At 33.0% G+C, this 16,528-nt stretch overlaps 2 protein-coding genes across 2 annotated transcripts in view; both read right to left on the reverse strand.

Annotated features, from left to right (window-relative positions):
* The window catches only part of LOC134528976 (sorting nexin-17-like), a 290,609-nt gene that overhangs the window by 12,500 nt on the left and 261,581 nt on the right, over positions 1-16,528 (reverse strand). The window lies entirely within an intron of this gene.
* The window catches only part of LOC134529749 (TLC domain-containing protein 3A), a 35,733-nt gene continuing 22,689 nt past the window's right edge, over positions 3,485-16,528 (reverse strand). Inside the window, exons 4-6 of the mRNA XM_063364145.1 lie at positions 15,202-15,303; positions 14,691-14,819; positions 3,485-7,299 (exon numbers count right to left, since the gene is read on the reverse strand). Of these exons, the coding sequence (XP_063220215.1) occupies positions 7,162-7,299; positions 14,691-14,819; positions 15,202-15,303 (369 nt within the window). The 3' untranslated portion in view covers positions 3,485-7,161. The remainder of the gene's footprint in view (positions 7,300-14,690; positions 14,820-15,201; positions 15,304-16,528) is intronic.

Here is a 16,528-nt window from a genome sequence, read left to right on the forward strand (position 1 = left end):
ATTTATAGACTTTTAAGGAAAATATTAAAATAGTAGTTATAATTGAAGGACTAATAAAGTTAAATACTACTTTGGATTTTTTTAATTTGTGTTTTTTGTAGAGAGCTAGTCAATTTTTAAAATTAAATAGCTTGAAAATATATTTGAGGTTAGTTTGTAAATAAACAAAATAAATGTAATTTACAATTGATTATATTCTTGACATTTGTTATATGTATGTTATATTTGTATTTTATTATGGTAGTTGAACAGTTCAAAACTGTTATGAATAAAATGACTTTGTTGTGCATCACCTTACCAATAATTTCTTAAAAGCTTTTTAATTGGCTTTGTAAAAAGAATTCTCAGGTGCTAGTGTTAATGGTCAAATTTACTATAGTAACGTATCACCTGTCAGCAGTGTTTACACTTGTCACAGGCTCTAGTTAGCCCTATAATTAGGGTTTCTCATGTACATGCAGACCTGCCAATTATAATGCACATGTTCATGATACAGAATTACAATTAACAAATAAATATGACTAGAAACAAAATATTTACCCTTCTGTAATTAATTTTTTCCATTTACTAGATTTCACTATGCTCCAGCTAATAACTTATAACTTTATAAATAAGCACCATGATGAACCAGTACATGGCATTCAGCATACATAAAAACACATTACAGTCGAAGAAATAAACTAATACCATGAAGAAAAAATCTATCTTAACCAAATTTCTGACTTTCATACTTTGCTTACCCCAGCAACTTTATCAAACACTAAAGCATCAAGGAACAAAATTACTTAATTAAGAAAATGTCAAAAATCTCATTTATACAAAAATGCAATTCTTAACAAAACTGACTATGTACTAACCAATAATATGAAATAGTTAATAAAAGAAATTCAATCTGATACCAATTTCTTTTCTTGTAAATAAGGAAAGAATAGTAACATCTTCAAACATGTAATTGTAAATGTATTTTATCTATAAAGTTACAAAATAAGTATTACATTTTGGTAACTAATATATTTTTCTTACATTAAGTCATTTTATAATACCCTCTTTTATCGCATAATCGTCACACGCGCGTAATCACGCACCTATATTTTTGGGTGTCAAAATTGGGATAAAAAAACTTCTCGCTTAAACGTCAAATGATGTTTTTGATCCCGCTATTAGATGCCGAGCGCTTTGTGTAGGTATCTTTTCCGTATAAAACAATGTATTTTAAAGTAGAAATCTAATATTTATTAGGAAATTACCACTTACTTATTTAATTAATGGAAATACGAAGTTTTCTGATGTGTAAATTTTCTTTTAAAGACGTTTTTAAACTTTATCATCTTTATCTGATCGTATGTGTCGCCGCGGTGTACCGCTTATGAACATGTAGCCAGCGCTAGTTGGCATCATTCATGTTTGGTTATGTTGTTTCCTGTATAGAGCGCGCGCACGTAGTCGAATATCGATATCTCGCCAATTGCATGCAGCACGCGCTCTTTGTTGAGTGCCGAGTTAACTACATTTTCGTGGTAAATGTGTACTACGGCAATAGTTACACGTTAGTTCATGTCACAGATTCAAGTGGCCTGCGTTCGCGTTACAGTTTGGGTTTTCTATTTAAAGTTGAAGAAAGATTTTTGTTTAATGAATTATTAATATCAATTGTTTGGCATGCTCTTGTATACTCCACCTTTTTTTAAATTTTTTTTTAAAAATAAACGTACTTTCTATGAACAGGTTTTTTTTATGAATAACTTTACCTAGCAAAAATTTTTTTTCCGCTTAATCGTCGCACCGCTACTTTTCAAACTTGATTTTAGAATAAAATGTGCGACGATTATGCGAGAAAACACGGTATGCCTGATGTGCAACAGCTTCTCTTCACGTGTTTTCATAACATTATGTCTACTTCACCTACATTTAATACAGTTTTGTGTGAGCTCTATAACTGTACAAGTTTTATTTCAAGAGAGAAGCATTTCTGCTTGGACATATTTTACTGTCATGTGTGTGCATAAAATTGGGAACAAAATATTTTTGAAGACTAATTATTAGAAATAGAAGGAATTACGAAATTTTGCTAGGTTATCAAATTATTTGTTCAATTTTAATACCTAATTAACGCTTTGAGTTGCACCATAACTTCATTGACCATTCAACTGCATCTAATCTAGACATTGACTAGTGTAGCTATCTCAAGTGAAGTAATATCTCAACTCTCAAAAAGTATTCATGAATTTAGCTCTGGATTTCCATTTAGTGCACCAGTTAAAATACTATTTAGTGTAGGAAAGAACATATTTTTATTTTAAAAAGTTGCCCGAACATTAATGCTTTCTTTCAACATTTTTGCAGGTATATAAAATTTTTTTTTATAAAGTTTCTCTTTACATGCATGTAAATTAAATGTTTTAACCCTGAATGAGATTTTTTTATGTATTTTGAAAGTTTTTGTTTATAGATTACTTTATGTTTTAAAATATACAATAAGGCAAATGAAGCAGCATATAAAATATGAAAACATAATACCTATTTAAGTTTTTGAAACATTATAATTATAACTAACTTAAATCTACTTGTAATGAATTACACTTGAATATTAGTATTTAGTACTTGTGTTGAATTACATGACTACAGTAGTAGTTATAATTGAGCCTGATTATAATTTTTCAGTGTTTCTATCAAACACTGGTACTGTGTGAAAAAAATTTGTTTGAACAAGGTTAGGCACAATACTAAAAAACTTATATGAAACTATTAAGAAGAAAATAATTGTAAAGTCTTCTTCCTATAAGTATATTAAAATTTATAAGAGATGATATACATTTTTGCTCACCAATTAAGTATTTCAACAAACAATTACAAAATAATTAACTAGTTTTAAATAAGGAGCAGTTAGAAACGGCCAACTAGGAGCAGGCATATAAATTAAGTGAGAGAAAGAGGGCCTCATTATTAGAGAAACTGACTTGCTTCTTTCCCTTCCTCCACCACTACCACTAGAAATGCTACATATTTGCAGCTGGTCACACAAAGGATGCGACAAAACAGTTGGAGACAAATTTGCTGCTGACCATCACAAGTACGGTATTAACAAACACACAGTGAAACAGCACGAAACCAAACCACTCTCTGAGGATGCACGATCTGACCAAGTGTACACAACAAACACAAGCTGTTCGCACACAGTATGCAATAGTGTGTTTTTATAACACCACAAATAATAATATGTAAATACTTCTAGCACACATTCATAATCTGTCTTTTTAACAGAAACTTCACGTCAAAGGCACAGTCAAAATACAGAGAGCATGAGACTATCTGTGATGGTTTCTTTGTTTTGTTTGGGATATAAGTATCCATCTTAAAAAGTTTTATCGCATTGTGAGTGCAACCAGCCTGTAAAAGTGAATTTAAAAAATTTAAAAAAAAAGTTTTCTTAGGGAGACCACTAGTAATCTGGATTATACAGGTAAGAAATAAAAACTATAGAGAATGAACATTAAATGGCATGTTTACTTCTATTTCTTTTTACTCCTTTTTAGAAACCTCAAAGCTAGCACTTCTTCATTATAAGAAAACTAACAGTTGCCATGGTTGCTACTGCTATTATGAAATTCATCAGATACATGGTTAAGAAAGATTTTCACTTTACAAGTCTAAGTCCGATTAGGGGATAAAATAACACAATTACAATTAAAAATACTCATAAATTATATAATAACAATGACATGCACAAACATGACGTAAAACACATTGTTTTATGGAAATATGACAAAATTAATATAGTGCTAGTTTTGGCATTGCTCTGATGACTTAAATAAAACAAAGTGGAAATAATAGAATCGTAAACTGAGCCAACTGTGGGCCTTGGAAGAAAACTTATTTGTAACCAAGAATAAGAATTCATAATTTTGGTCCAGATATTTCATTTAAGATGGAAGAAACAATGTTACAAATTTTTTGTTGCTATTTCTGAAAGGGTAGGGAATTTACCTACCATAATTATTATGGTGGTAAAAATTTAGCACTTAAGTAATATAATTTTGTAAATAATGTGGAAAATTTTTTAGTGAGTTTATCTAAAATTTTAGGCAAAATGGTTGGATACCAAATTCTGATCTTTATTTATATATTTTTGTAAACAATAAAATCTTTAACTAAGCTTAATAAAGTTAGTATTTTGTTAACTAAAATCATGCACTATTGTATAAGCTAATTAGGACAACTTTTTCCTTAGCTAACAGTGTACGGCCTGACCTGCCGTTTAAATAATCATTTTGCTTGATGTTCTAAAATTATTATACTTGTATGCTGAATTTACAGTGTAATTTGTATGTTCCTGGCAGACAAAGATAGGAAGCTGGAACTGTTAGGTCTACACAGAAGAGTTTATTACTGTTTGGATAGTATAAATGAAAGCAGGCTTTTTTAGATGGTAGCAGTGAATTTTCAGAAAATATCTGTAACACAAAAAAAAATATCAATTAAAAAGTGTGCATGCAACATACAATTGCTTACTGAGGAAGAACATGAATAAATTTGATGAAATTTTGGGTTTTACACCACAGAGTTTGCTTAAAATGAACACATTTTTGAAATATTATTTAGAGCAAATGAATATAGTTAGCAAATATTTCTGTGATAATACACCAAGTTATAACTGGGTACATTATTACATTATTTTTTTCGAACATACTATATATTTAGTCACGTATACTCAAACATATAATATAATTGTGCTGGAAATATTATATTTTTTTCCAAATTTGGAAACTGGAGTAAAGTGGAACAATGACAAAACTAGCCTTACTGATGACTTAAGAAGCAAAAAGTTTGGTCAAGGGATGGGATGGAAAAAGTTAAAAAGGCAATAAATTCAAAAAACCATCAACCATAGCAATGACAGCAAAGCTTTGGAACACAGGATGAACTTTTAAGCTCTGAGGCACATTCTCTAAAAGGTTCACATTTTTGAAAAAGGATTGTCTAAAGGGCTTATGTTTAGACCTCATACTCCCACGGCTGAAAACACAAGAAATAAAAAAGTTACTGATACGTAAGCATCTAATTTCATATCAGGAATATCATTTTTCCATTCCAAACACCATTCTATTTGTTTTGTCAGTCACCAAACACACACACACTATACACTTTGCAACCACTACATATGGTATGGCAATTTGCATCCATAGCTAGGAAGGTAATCTTGCAAGATGGACATGAAATTCATTGTGGAAAATAATTAATACACAGAAAGAATATGACTTTCTAAAATAGCTCAATAAGCTTATAGAAGTGGATACTTCTTCAAGAGAAAAAAAAGAACCCTAGCCTTGTGTTTAAAGAGTTGTAACATCAAACCTCTTGATGTTAATGCAGTTCTGAAAAGGTACCTGGTGGAGTAGGTTCTGTGAACATTCAGAGTGTCACTAAAGTATCCATTGCAATTACATTCAGCAAAAGACCAGAAGGTACACTTTTATAATAGAAGGAGCAGAAGCTCATAACATTGAACCTGGAAAAAAAATCCCATCTAACCAGGATATGCCAGATGCTTCAGAGCCTAAACAGAAGCATTAGAAGGGAAGCCAATAAAACAATGGCATGGAGTGATGATCTGAAGTTTTAAAATAAGAGCTCTTACAACTTCAACACGTCAGAAAAATTTATGGAAAACAATTGTCTCAAACCCAATTATTTTAAAGAAATAATTTTATGACAGCGATACGTTTTGCAATGGTAGTAGAAATTTGTTCAATTTAACGTATCCAGATATTTAGTGTTCTATCTTAAATGCTTGTGGTAATTTGAGCTATAATGTTGTTCAGCTTCAACTTCAAAGACATATACCAGCCTTGGGAAGCTTTTTAGACTAAGTTGTTTTCAAATGATTTTTTCACGATAAGCCCAAGGATAAAGTTTTTCTGTAAAATTCTGACTTATCCTGTATACCTGTCTTCCATTATGTCTGGTAGCATCTCACTTCAAAACAGTCTTAAGTTCACTTTTCCTCAACACTACTATGCATCAGCAAAATCTGTGAGGGTGACAAATACATCAACTGCAAATCAAATCACTGCATCTCAGAAAAACAAGGTCCCACCATACATGAACTCAAGAAAAATTTAAAATTTATAATTTTTATAGTTTTAAAGTAACAAAGTTTTCTTATTTCTATGATACCTTAGTACTGAACTTATGTGTGACTTTTTTTAAATAAATTTTGTAGTAGACAAACAAGGGGAAAGTTTAAAATAGAATATTGAAGGAATAATTCCCTTTCTTGAGCTGTTTTTCAGTCTTATTTTCTACGTTCAACATTAACCAACTGATATAAACAATATCACACAGGTTTTTAAATAAACTTGCAAAACATCTCACCTGCACCAAAAATTTCTTTAGCATTTTTACAGTTCAAATGTATAAGAAAATAAACACAAGTTTTAAAAAAAAATTGAAAATGGTGTGAAGTTTGTTTTAAATTACAATATGCTGTAGCCATTATTTTGTATCAATGTAAGAGCAGCGCTTGAATCAAAGGGGACTTTCCACAACAAGAAAATCTAAGTGGTTTAACATAAGCAATTTATACTGATTTACCTTTGTCACACAATGTTTATGAACATTTTACAAGATTTATAAAATTCTATTCCCTAAAAATGCAATTCCATACATCACATAACAAAGTGTAAGAAGTAATAAAGCTGCAAATCTAAGCAAGTCAGAAACCTTTCTTTAAATATAACAATACTACCAGATCCTGATCCTAACATTGTTTACAAATTATTTACAAATTTATTTCATCTTACATCTATTACTTTTATGTAATATCAACACTAAAAATAAAAGCAGTTTCTTGTGCAACATCTTGATTGCTTTTGAAGTATAATTTTTTTGCCTAAACTTGTAACTGCTTGTATAAGTTTTTAATCATGTTATTCAGTGTACAATATAAACAAAATAATTTACCTTACAGAACACTGAAAATGTTCATCAGATTGCATAATAAATAAATGAGTTTTTTACAACTAAATAAAACTGTTAAGGTAGGCATGCTGCCAAACAGGAATAACACGAAAGTGCACATCTGATGTGACATTGTGCTTGTAAAATGCCTTCCAAATAAAAGGCTCAAGTGTCTTTTCCAGCCTACACATTCAGACCCTGAAGTCAGAAGTGCTCCTGCTTTGAGCTGAAGTGTGCAAATACTTTGAAAGCACCATTTAGCATCAGCAAAAACCAATAGATTTGAGGTAGCATCAGAACTCCAATACCAATCTTGCATGATGAAGGTAACAACCACACAGCCTAAGAAAAAAAAAGAAACAATTTTTTAGTAGTAAGAGAAAAAAAACATACGATAATTTTTACAAATTCAAGCCTAACTTTAACAGTATTTTGTGTACTTATGTCTATGAGTAAACATCTGCTGGATTAATTTTTTTTTGCCTATTTACTATTTTACATTTTTATAGTGAGCTGTTTCTGATAACAGCTCTTCAGTGACTGTGACAGGCTAATGAGGTGAGGACTCAAATTAATGATGATCAAGTTGGTGCACAAGTGGTTTGCAGCCCACTATAATCTTGGCAGCCCCATCACCGTATGTTACTGTGTATAGTCCTAAAATACAACACCCCAATTTGCTTTAGTCCCTAATAATTTTTTCTAGCTGTGACAAAAATTTTTTAAACAAAATAGGAGTATTTATTTCCAGAACATTGTTTGTTAATGCTTTGCACACAGCATTTGTTTATAGTTTTACAATAATAATTGTTTGTAAGCATCATGTACTAAACTGTATAGGGTAAGTATGGTGATAAATAAATGAATTAGGGCTTAACATCTCATCAACATTGTTCTCATTAGAGATGGTAAGGGATTTTGAGATGCTAATGAAGCATAATTCCTGCCCCCTGCTATATAACTCTGTAACTGAGAATGTGTTATGTTGTTGATGTCTTCTTTATGTTTCATAATTAATTTATACTCATGTTTCTTCTATTATGCATAGGCATTTAAGGTCTTTTGATTGTGCTTAGATATTAATTATTATTATTTTTGGTTAGGTTTTATTAAGTTGAATGTAGTTCTTTTTATTTTATTATCATAATTTTTTTTCTATTTTGCTTTATCAGTTAAAATTAACATATGTATTAATTATGTTTGTTTTAACCACTTAACATTCCAATTACATTTTCAAAAGCTGTTCCGAAAAAAAATCACTTTTTTTATTACTAAATACAAAAGTACTTTAGAAATGTAACGAACAACATTTGGACTTTTTTTAAAATTTGTTTGTTTATGAAATATTAAGGATGATAATTTTACCACAGATTTATCCCGAGTTAACTCGGCCAGTGATTATGCCTGCGTAAATATGTTATTCTTGCAGCGTAAATGCAAATTGTGTAATATTTTGTAATATTTTGTCAATCCATTTTATTTCAAGTAATTAATTAAGTTTGCATTAAGTAATAACATATTATTTGTAGGAAAAAATCCTTACAAAATGTTGATGCAAAAAGTTTATACAATATACACTAATGAAGAGTAAAAAAAAAAATTATATGTGTTTCAAAATTACATATGCCCGTAATAAATGGCCAAAATATTAAGTAAGAACAATACAATTAATAATATACATGAAACAAAGTTGACAAAAGTACACATTATTTGTCACACAGTCTGGAAAAAACCCATAAAAATGTCCCAAATGTATAATACTATCTATAATATGAAAATAAAGTACATGAATACATTCGTACGCGAATACAAAAGAAAACATCGTAAAACGTATGGCCATATCAATTACAAAACTCATTTAAAATGAAAATAAAATATTCCGTTTATATATTCATACAATTATTTATGAAATACGCATACGAAAACTAAAGAAATTGTCTACTTGAGTGTCGCAAAACTCGCGAAAAAACAGTACCATTGCTATTGTCTCTGATCACTGCACTGTGAATGGTAAGGTCATGAAATCTAAATAGATACTGCACCCTGTCAAGGAAATAATAAACTAAATATTGGTAAACAAACAGGTGTAAGTTACGAACGTTTCATGAACACGCTTATCATCTTGCGTGTCGGCAAGCGCACAAGAGCTGCCATCTCGTTACAAAGCTTGAAGTGTACACAGATAGTCGATATGTGCCGCAATCTACACACAAAAAAGTAAACTACAAGAGCGAAGAAACACGACAGAAATATTCGGGATACATAACGAAGGACAGCAAAGTGAATTGTGTCATGAGTATACTCGGGTTAGCATAAAATTACCACTTAATATAACCCGAGTTAAATCGGGTTAACATGTTAAGTGGTTAAATATTGAAGCATCTTCTGGTTAGTGAGGCTGTAACATTCTAGAGGTTTTAAAAAAAAAGAAAGACACTGGTGTTAGACACCGGTGCAAAACTTTGTCATTAGTTTGTTATTTTTCATGCCCCAAGTTAGTGTGTTCTTGGGAAAACCCAGTGTGTAGGTGCACGACTGCTCCGCTGTGGTGCAGTCTCACCAGCCAATCAGGATGAGCCCTACTGTGGTGTGATGTTACTTTCCAAAATTTTTGAGGGAACAAATGTTAGAAATCCACTTTCCTTATATGGTCATGTTTTTATTTCTGCTTTGTGATTAGTCAGTTAACAAGGGGTTGCCTCGCCTTTGTTTTCACCTTTGTAAGGGAAGGCAACTTTGTTGTTCAACAAGTTGTCGCTCGATTTTCACCGCGTTTGGTCACATCATCGGCAGCTCACAAAAATGAATTTACATTTTACAAATAGATGATTTCACGCCTGTGGGTAGGCCGAAAGATTATTTTTTTATTTTTTTCTGACTTTCTTTAAAAGTAGAAATTCAACCCCAGGAATTGGCATCGGCCTAGGGTGTCCGTCGTCATCCTCCCAGGATATATCTGCGGGATGTGGTACTTTAGTTAAAAACTTAATTAAGAGATTTTTTTAATTGAGCGACGTGCTACCGTGAAAGTGTGCAGAAAATTACCTGGACATATTTAAGTTTGATCCACATGTTTTATTGTAAAAAAATCACAATAAAACAAAAGACTGTCTAAAAAAAATTTTTATTTAAAACTCTAGTAGAAAAAAAATTCTCTCTTGAAATAATAATTCATCCTCAATGTTGGCAAAAAGATGAACATAAAAACACAATTTCAAAGTCATCATATATAAACTTTCCAGTGATTAGTGTCATGTTACTATTCTGGGTTGCTTAGCCGGACCAACATGGAATGTAACAATGGAATGCACAAGAGGGGAAATGGAGTAATCCCAGCAAGTAGTAGTACGTAGCTGAAATGTAAATTCACTGTGTCGACAGTTGGTTCTTTTCACAGGAAAGTTAGCATGGCATATTGGGCGTATGGGACACCCAGAACCCAAGATACTATATTGTGCAACATCTTACAGTAATTTCAATAACAGCCCCTTTAATAAAAACAGAGGGAAAGAGGGTTTGGCATGATCTATGCGATTGACTACACGGAACTCTTATGTCAGCCACGTTGGCAACTTCACACCCTGAGACAACTTTCAGCCAGGTCTCTATATTTATAAAATTAAATTAGTGTGGCATTTTAAATTTTTAAAAAACCCAACACAAAAACTCTCTATGAAACCCTTATAAGTACATGAATGAACCTTTGCAACCCTTTTAAATCAGAGTACACCAATCCCTCGCATAGCACGTCTTCAATTAATGCGAATTCAGTTAGCACGATGTAAATTTTACTGCCCTAGTCTCGAATAGCACGTCTGTAAATTTCAGTTAGCACGAAATCGCCACAGGCTAAAAAAAATCTCGGAAACGACGCGACGTCAGGTATGGAATTCGAGGGGGGAAGAGTGGTTTGGAATGCGAGGGGAAAGAGATGCGCACGCAGATAAACAAACACCGGGCGGTACTGTTGATGCCCGGCCACAGACCAGGCCGTACCGTTGATGCCCGGCTGCAGACCAGGCCGTACCGTACAGAAACCAAAGCAGATGAAATAGGACACGTTTTTTTAAAAAAAGCAAGATGATAGTGTTAATTTCACCCCAGAAAATATTTAACTAACTTTTATGTTTTGTATATGTACATATTGTACATACAGTAAACTCCCGGTATATCGCGCCCCGATTGATCGCGGAATCGGGTATATCGCGGGTCAAACCATGTCCCCCAGTCAGAAATGAATAATAATAATGGAATAAATGGTTGACAGCCGATTAGGATAATTTTGCGTTGTAACTAACAAACTAAGCATCGGGCAGAAAAAAGCCTAGGCGTAGAAAATGTCCGCAGTAAAATTATAAACAAGATATCTCCGTACATTATTCCTCTATCTTGTAGGGTTTTCAAATTATGGTCCAATCCAGCCCAGTGATATTTTCTGAAACACTAGTTCTTAACGTCGCTTTATCTCACAAATGAAGCATCGGACAGGGGACCTGATAAAGCCCACCGTCCAGCGACATTATCCAGCGTGACTCGGCTGGGGATTGATGTTGGATAGGCTTGGTTGTCGGCAAGCGCTGGGTAGGGAGAGGCTAGCCGAGAACATGGAGAGAGGTAGAGATTAGAGCGGGCAGAAACACGAGGGGGAGTGGGGGAGGGAATGTGTTCACGCAGCACACAGGCAGAGCATGAGTCACTTGACTGAGCAGCGTCGCTGCGTACAAGGCAAAATCAGGTAGTCCGGTGTTTAAAATTCCACTCCAGAATCTTAATTGGTACTTTACTGGACATCTGTATATAAATGTTTTGTTAAAACTTAAACCTACAGACGTAATATTATTGGGTAATTCATTGTATTATACAAGTTCATCTTTTTACTTTGGTATAATGTTTTAACATTAAATAGTAAAGTAAATCGGCTAGCGTATTTTTAATCTTTGCCCAGGAATTCCCAGTGGTCCAATATTTACGTGAACCATACTGTACCACTTTTGCCGTGAGGTAGTAAACAAGTCCCGGAAATGTTTATGTGTAGCGGTCTCCCGACCTTTAAACAGAGGCTGGGGAATATAACACTTGCCTATCCGAGCCACACACACTCAGCAACTCGACACAGCGTTTGGTGAAATAAGTAAAGACAAAGTTTAACACGGTTTTTAATACGGCGTCACTGATTGCGCTAAAATTAAATTGGCACAATTTTTGTTTCCCACATGTGACCATTTATAATTTACTGTAAGCATGGATAATAAAGTTTAACCACTTGACACGATAGACGATTTTTTATTTTTTATTGTACGAATGCTAGAATCGTTTTTTTCCTGTATCTGCGGCCTGCTTCTACAAAAGACAAGCTATCTGTAAGTAAATCTAGAATTTTTATTTTGTCAATCAAACTCGGTACTTTGCGATTCATATTCGGTTTGAAGTATCACTACGGCCTTTCTTTTTAGAAGACTTTGACCACAGAATCGTGTGTAACCGCACACACTGCACTTACTTTGTGCTTGTGTGCCGCACGTGTGTATGGCGGCGTGTGGCGCGCTCGTAGGCCGTGCGACAAACTGTGCGCGGCACGCGGAAAAATAAAAACAATTCAACATTTAATATTTATCTTTAAAATTTATTATTTTTATTTTTTCACCCGTGTTTAGTGGAAACTGCGGATGCAAAGTCCGCACAAAGGCGGGCCGTCTATACTGTGCGTGCTTGCCAACCTATTAGAACACAGGCGGTGTTTTATGCCTTTTGACCTTGGTCACATCGAAACATCGCGGTTATGCAACAACGCGGGTAAAAGTTATGTCCCCCGACAACCGCGTTAAATAGGGAGTGTACCCGTATTTTAATGTTATGTTTGTGCTCTAGGGAAAATCTAAATCTGTTTATCTGTTAACTGATTTGTTTACATAGCCGCTTTTATAAGAGGTGTGCATAACAAATTAAATGTTTACATATGGCTGTGTGTTTTAAAGTTATATAAAACCGGTTCTTAATTTCATAAAAGTGTTTTAATTTTGTTAAGTTTTAAACGTAATAACAAAGGATCCAGCTGCTTGCAACAGCAGGCAGACAGACGCACGCGCGTGTTGAAGGTCACGCCTGGGCGGGCAAGCCAACCTGCTGACTGATGGTAAATATGTTACCACTTATCTCCCGTTACACTGTGCCATGTTTTCTTTATCTAACGTATTCGGTGGTAGGCTTAAAAAGATAAATGATATGACATATGCATTTTCAAGTATTATTCTACGCATTTATATTATGTAAAGATTACTTCCCTACACATATTGGAACACATTAAATAATTTAGCCTTATATTTATGGGGACTAATGCTTCAGAATACGCGATTTCGATTAACACAAACATTTTTAGGAACGAATTAGTCGTGCTAAGTGAGGGATTGGTGTATTGCCATATTATTGCCATTCAAGTTATATTGAAATAGGGATCAGTATAGTAAAAAAGAACACATTTTTATTGCATCTGCCTGTCTTAATAAATTAAAAATATGTTCTGAGAATATTTAAAAAGGTTTACCCTTAGCATAATTTTTTAATATGTAAAACAAAACTGAACTGAAAATGTTCATTCACAGAAAAAACTCAGATATTTATGTTTTATAAAAAAATAAATCTGAGATATTAAACGATTAAAAATTTTAATTCTTGCAGTTTTATTCTTTGTATAATTTTTATTTTCTTTGTGTTAGAGGCTATGTAAATAGTAACCTGTGTAAGACAGAGTAAAAAGAAAGTGAGAAACAATAAACTAGATGATTAGTAGACGCATCATACGTGGGTTCCGTAGCCTTTTACAGCTTTGGGAATCTTTTAGGGGAGAAGCTGCATTCTTATGTATAGTAAGTAAACTGAAGTAAACAATTATCAGATGCAAAAAAGAGAGATGTATGATAGTTGCACATTAGTGTTTTACATCAACTAACATCACGAAATAGCGCTGGATTGACACAAAAATTATGGAATACGAAAATTACACATTCTCATTGCATTTTATGGTAGTTTATGACATTATTGCATGATGGTCCTAAAAATTTTCATTATAGATTTTGTTTATCATTAAAATGTTATTAAGGGGACATACATAGTTACAAGACAGCATAACTTTACAAAAATAAGGAGGCAAAAAAAAGTATATTTTGTGTGGAAATAAGCATTCTCTGAAGATTTAGCCAAACATGTGAAAACATTTTCTAATAAAAATGTTTTTAACAGTACATACTATTTCAGTAACAGTTTTTTTATGAACATAAGACTAACATAAAGTCTTTGAAGCAAGCATACATTATCACACAATGAATGATTTAAGATAAGCAAAACTTACTACCCAAGTTTCTATAAACTATGTGGTGTACATACATTTAAAAAAAATTGCAATTTGTAATTTATTATATACAAATACTTAACAATGAAAACATTATTTCACACAATATAATTCAATCTCATTGGTAGCCATTTGTTCTGTTTCCGCACACTGAGGAAGCAGCAGACTAGCGAAACGTAAATTTTTTGCAGTTCTGTGATCCATTTTTGAGTCATTGTGGTTACAAAACAAGAGTTAATTTTAAATATACTCATTTTGAAATGATGTTTCAACTTTAGTCTAGTTCCTGAGAATGAGTGACTGCTATTCACTGACACCACTACAACATACAAGTTCTAATGAACTGGTACTTAACCATGGATATATAAAATATATGGTGAAAAATTACCTCAAAGAAAGGAAGCCCCACTACCTGACTGTACAGGTAACACACGTAAGGAAACATCATCACACGGCAAAAAAAGAATGTGACTAGCATCACTAATCCATTCACAAAGTATAGGGTAGAAGCCTTCATCTGTGAAGAAAAAAATCAAAACTACTGAATTATTAGTGTAACATAAATATTTACTACACACTAGTCTCGAAAATTGTTATTATAAGACATGATTACTAGTTATGAAGAAATAGTTATGATGAGAAGTAACACATAAGTGATAAGTTTAAACTTTAAGATGTACATGTGTGACAAATTTTATCGAAATCAACAAATGGAAGTAATACTGCATTAAATATAGGTGTTTAGTCATAAAACTCATTTAAATTTTATGAAAAAAAAAAAAAAATGCAAAACCAAAAAGTGTTTATTAGATGATAAATGAAACTAAATGATATTACAATCATTACCATTAAATTCCTTGGTTGCATATTCAACTGCATTATGATTGAAGTATTCTTACCTTTAGCCTACTTAGTATACCACGGAATGAAACAAATGGTGTGCTGAGTTCCATAAGGTATACAAACCCAAAGACACAATCACCCAAACCACCACGTAGATACTGAAAAAAAAAAAAAAAAAAAAAAAAATAACCAAATTACAATACACCAATCATGGTAATAATAAAAATATTTTATATCACTGTTACATAACAACAATGCCAAAGAAAACTAAAGTATAAACACTCAAATCATTCTAGCTCAATTTTTAAAAAAAATTATAGAAAAATAATCTACCAGGATGTCTAGCATAGCTGTAATTAAAAATTTCCCATAAGTTTCAAGCAAAATTGTTGTTGTCTCTTTGAAATAACCATACAAAAGATAAAAAGGGAAGCAAAACAAAACACTTCAATCACAGTTACCTATGCATATTTCTGTTCCAAACAAATAAAAATACACCAGCTTCAAGTAGACAACAGGCACTAATAGTTCTCTGACCCAAGCTAAGCTATAACGAGGCTCTCCTACCTCTACCCCACTCGCCAATGTTAATGTGTGTGCGATGGCCTACAGGCAGCCTCAAGTATAAAAACACTTAGACCTTAGGTATATACAAGATTTAGTAAGATTAATTCATGTATTCTTTTCAATGCTGACTTTTAAATCCTATCAATAGTTAATTAGCATTTATGTAACTGTATGCATCATTGTTTCTGTGCTGCTTTAAACCCTAATGTAATTGCTTTGGGATATGGTAATGTTGCACGCAGCCTTTAAGCTATGCCGTGCTGCCATCATTGGTTGTGAGAAAAGGGTAGTCTCGTGCAGAAGCTTGTGGAGGTAAGATGCCATACTGCACTTCACTAGCCTAGCCCTTAGCATACCCATCAGTTTTCAGTTAATCAAACTTTCTCATTGTTTAACGTCAGTCCTTTATAATTAATGTTAGTAATGGATTTTACATGGTCTGCAGACAGTTTTTAGTACCATAAAAGTGTCATACTTATTGCGTTTCATAGGGTAATTACAGTAGAGGACCCCTCAAACGGAATCATCGGGGGGAGGTCTATTCCGGTTATGGGAAAATTCCGGGTAAGGGGAGTTGCGGTAGGGCCGGCCTCCGGGCCGGTTGAATGACCTTCATTCAAGCAAGCTGGCAGGCACGTGTTTCTTATCACTGTAGGTGGTTGCGTGCATGAGAAAAGAGGAAGAAACAGAGGGGTCAGGGGAGGTATTAAGGTGGGTTTACAATTGAAAATTAAGAATTAAGACTTAGTCGTGTACTTACCATATGACTCTATGTAAACTAGTGGAATGGTTTATGATTGTCGTGTGTGAATTTTG

This window comes from Bacillus rossius, chromosome 2 (genome assembly GCF_032445375.1).
Source record: "Bacillus rossius redtenbacheri isolate Brsri chromosome 2, Brsri_v3, whole genome shotgun sequence".
NCBI lineage: Eukaryota > Metazoa > Arthropoda > Insecta > Phasmatodea > Bacillidae > Bacillus > Bacillus rossius.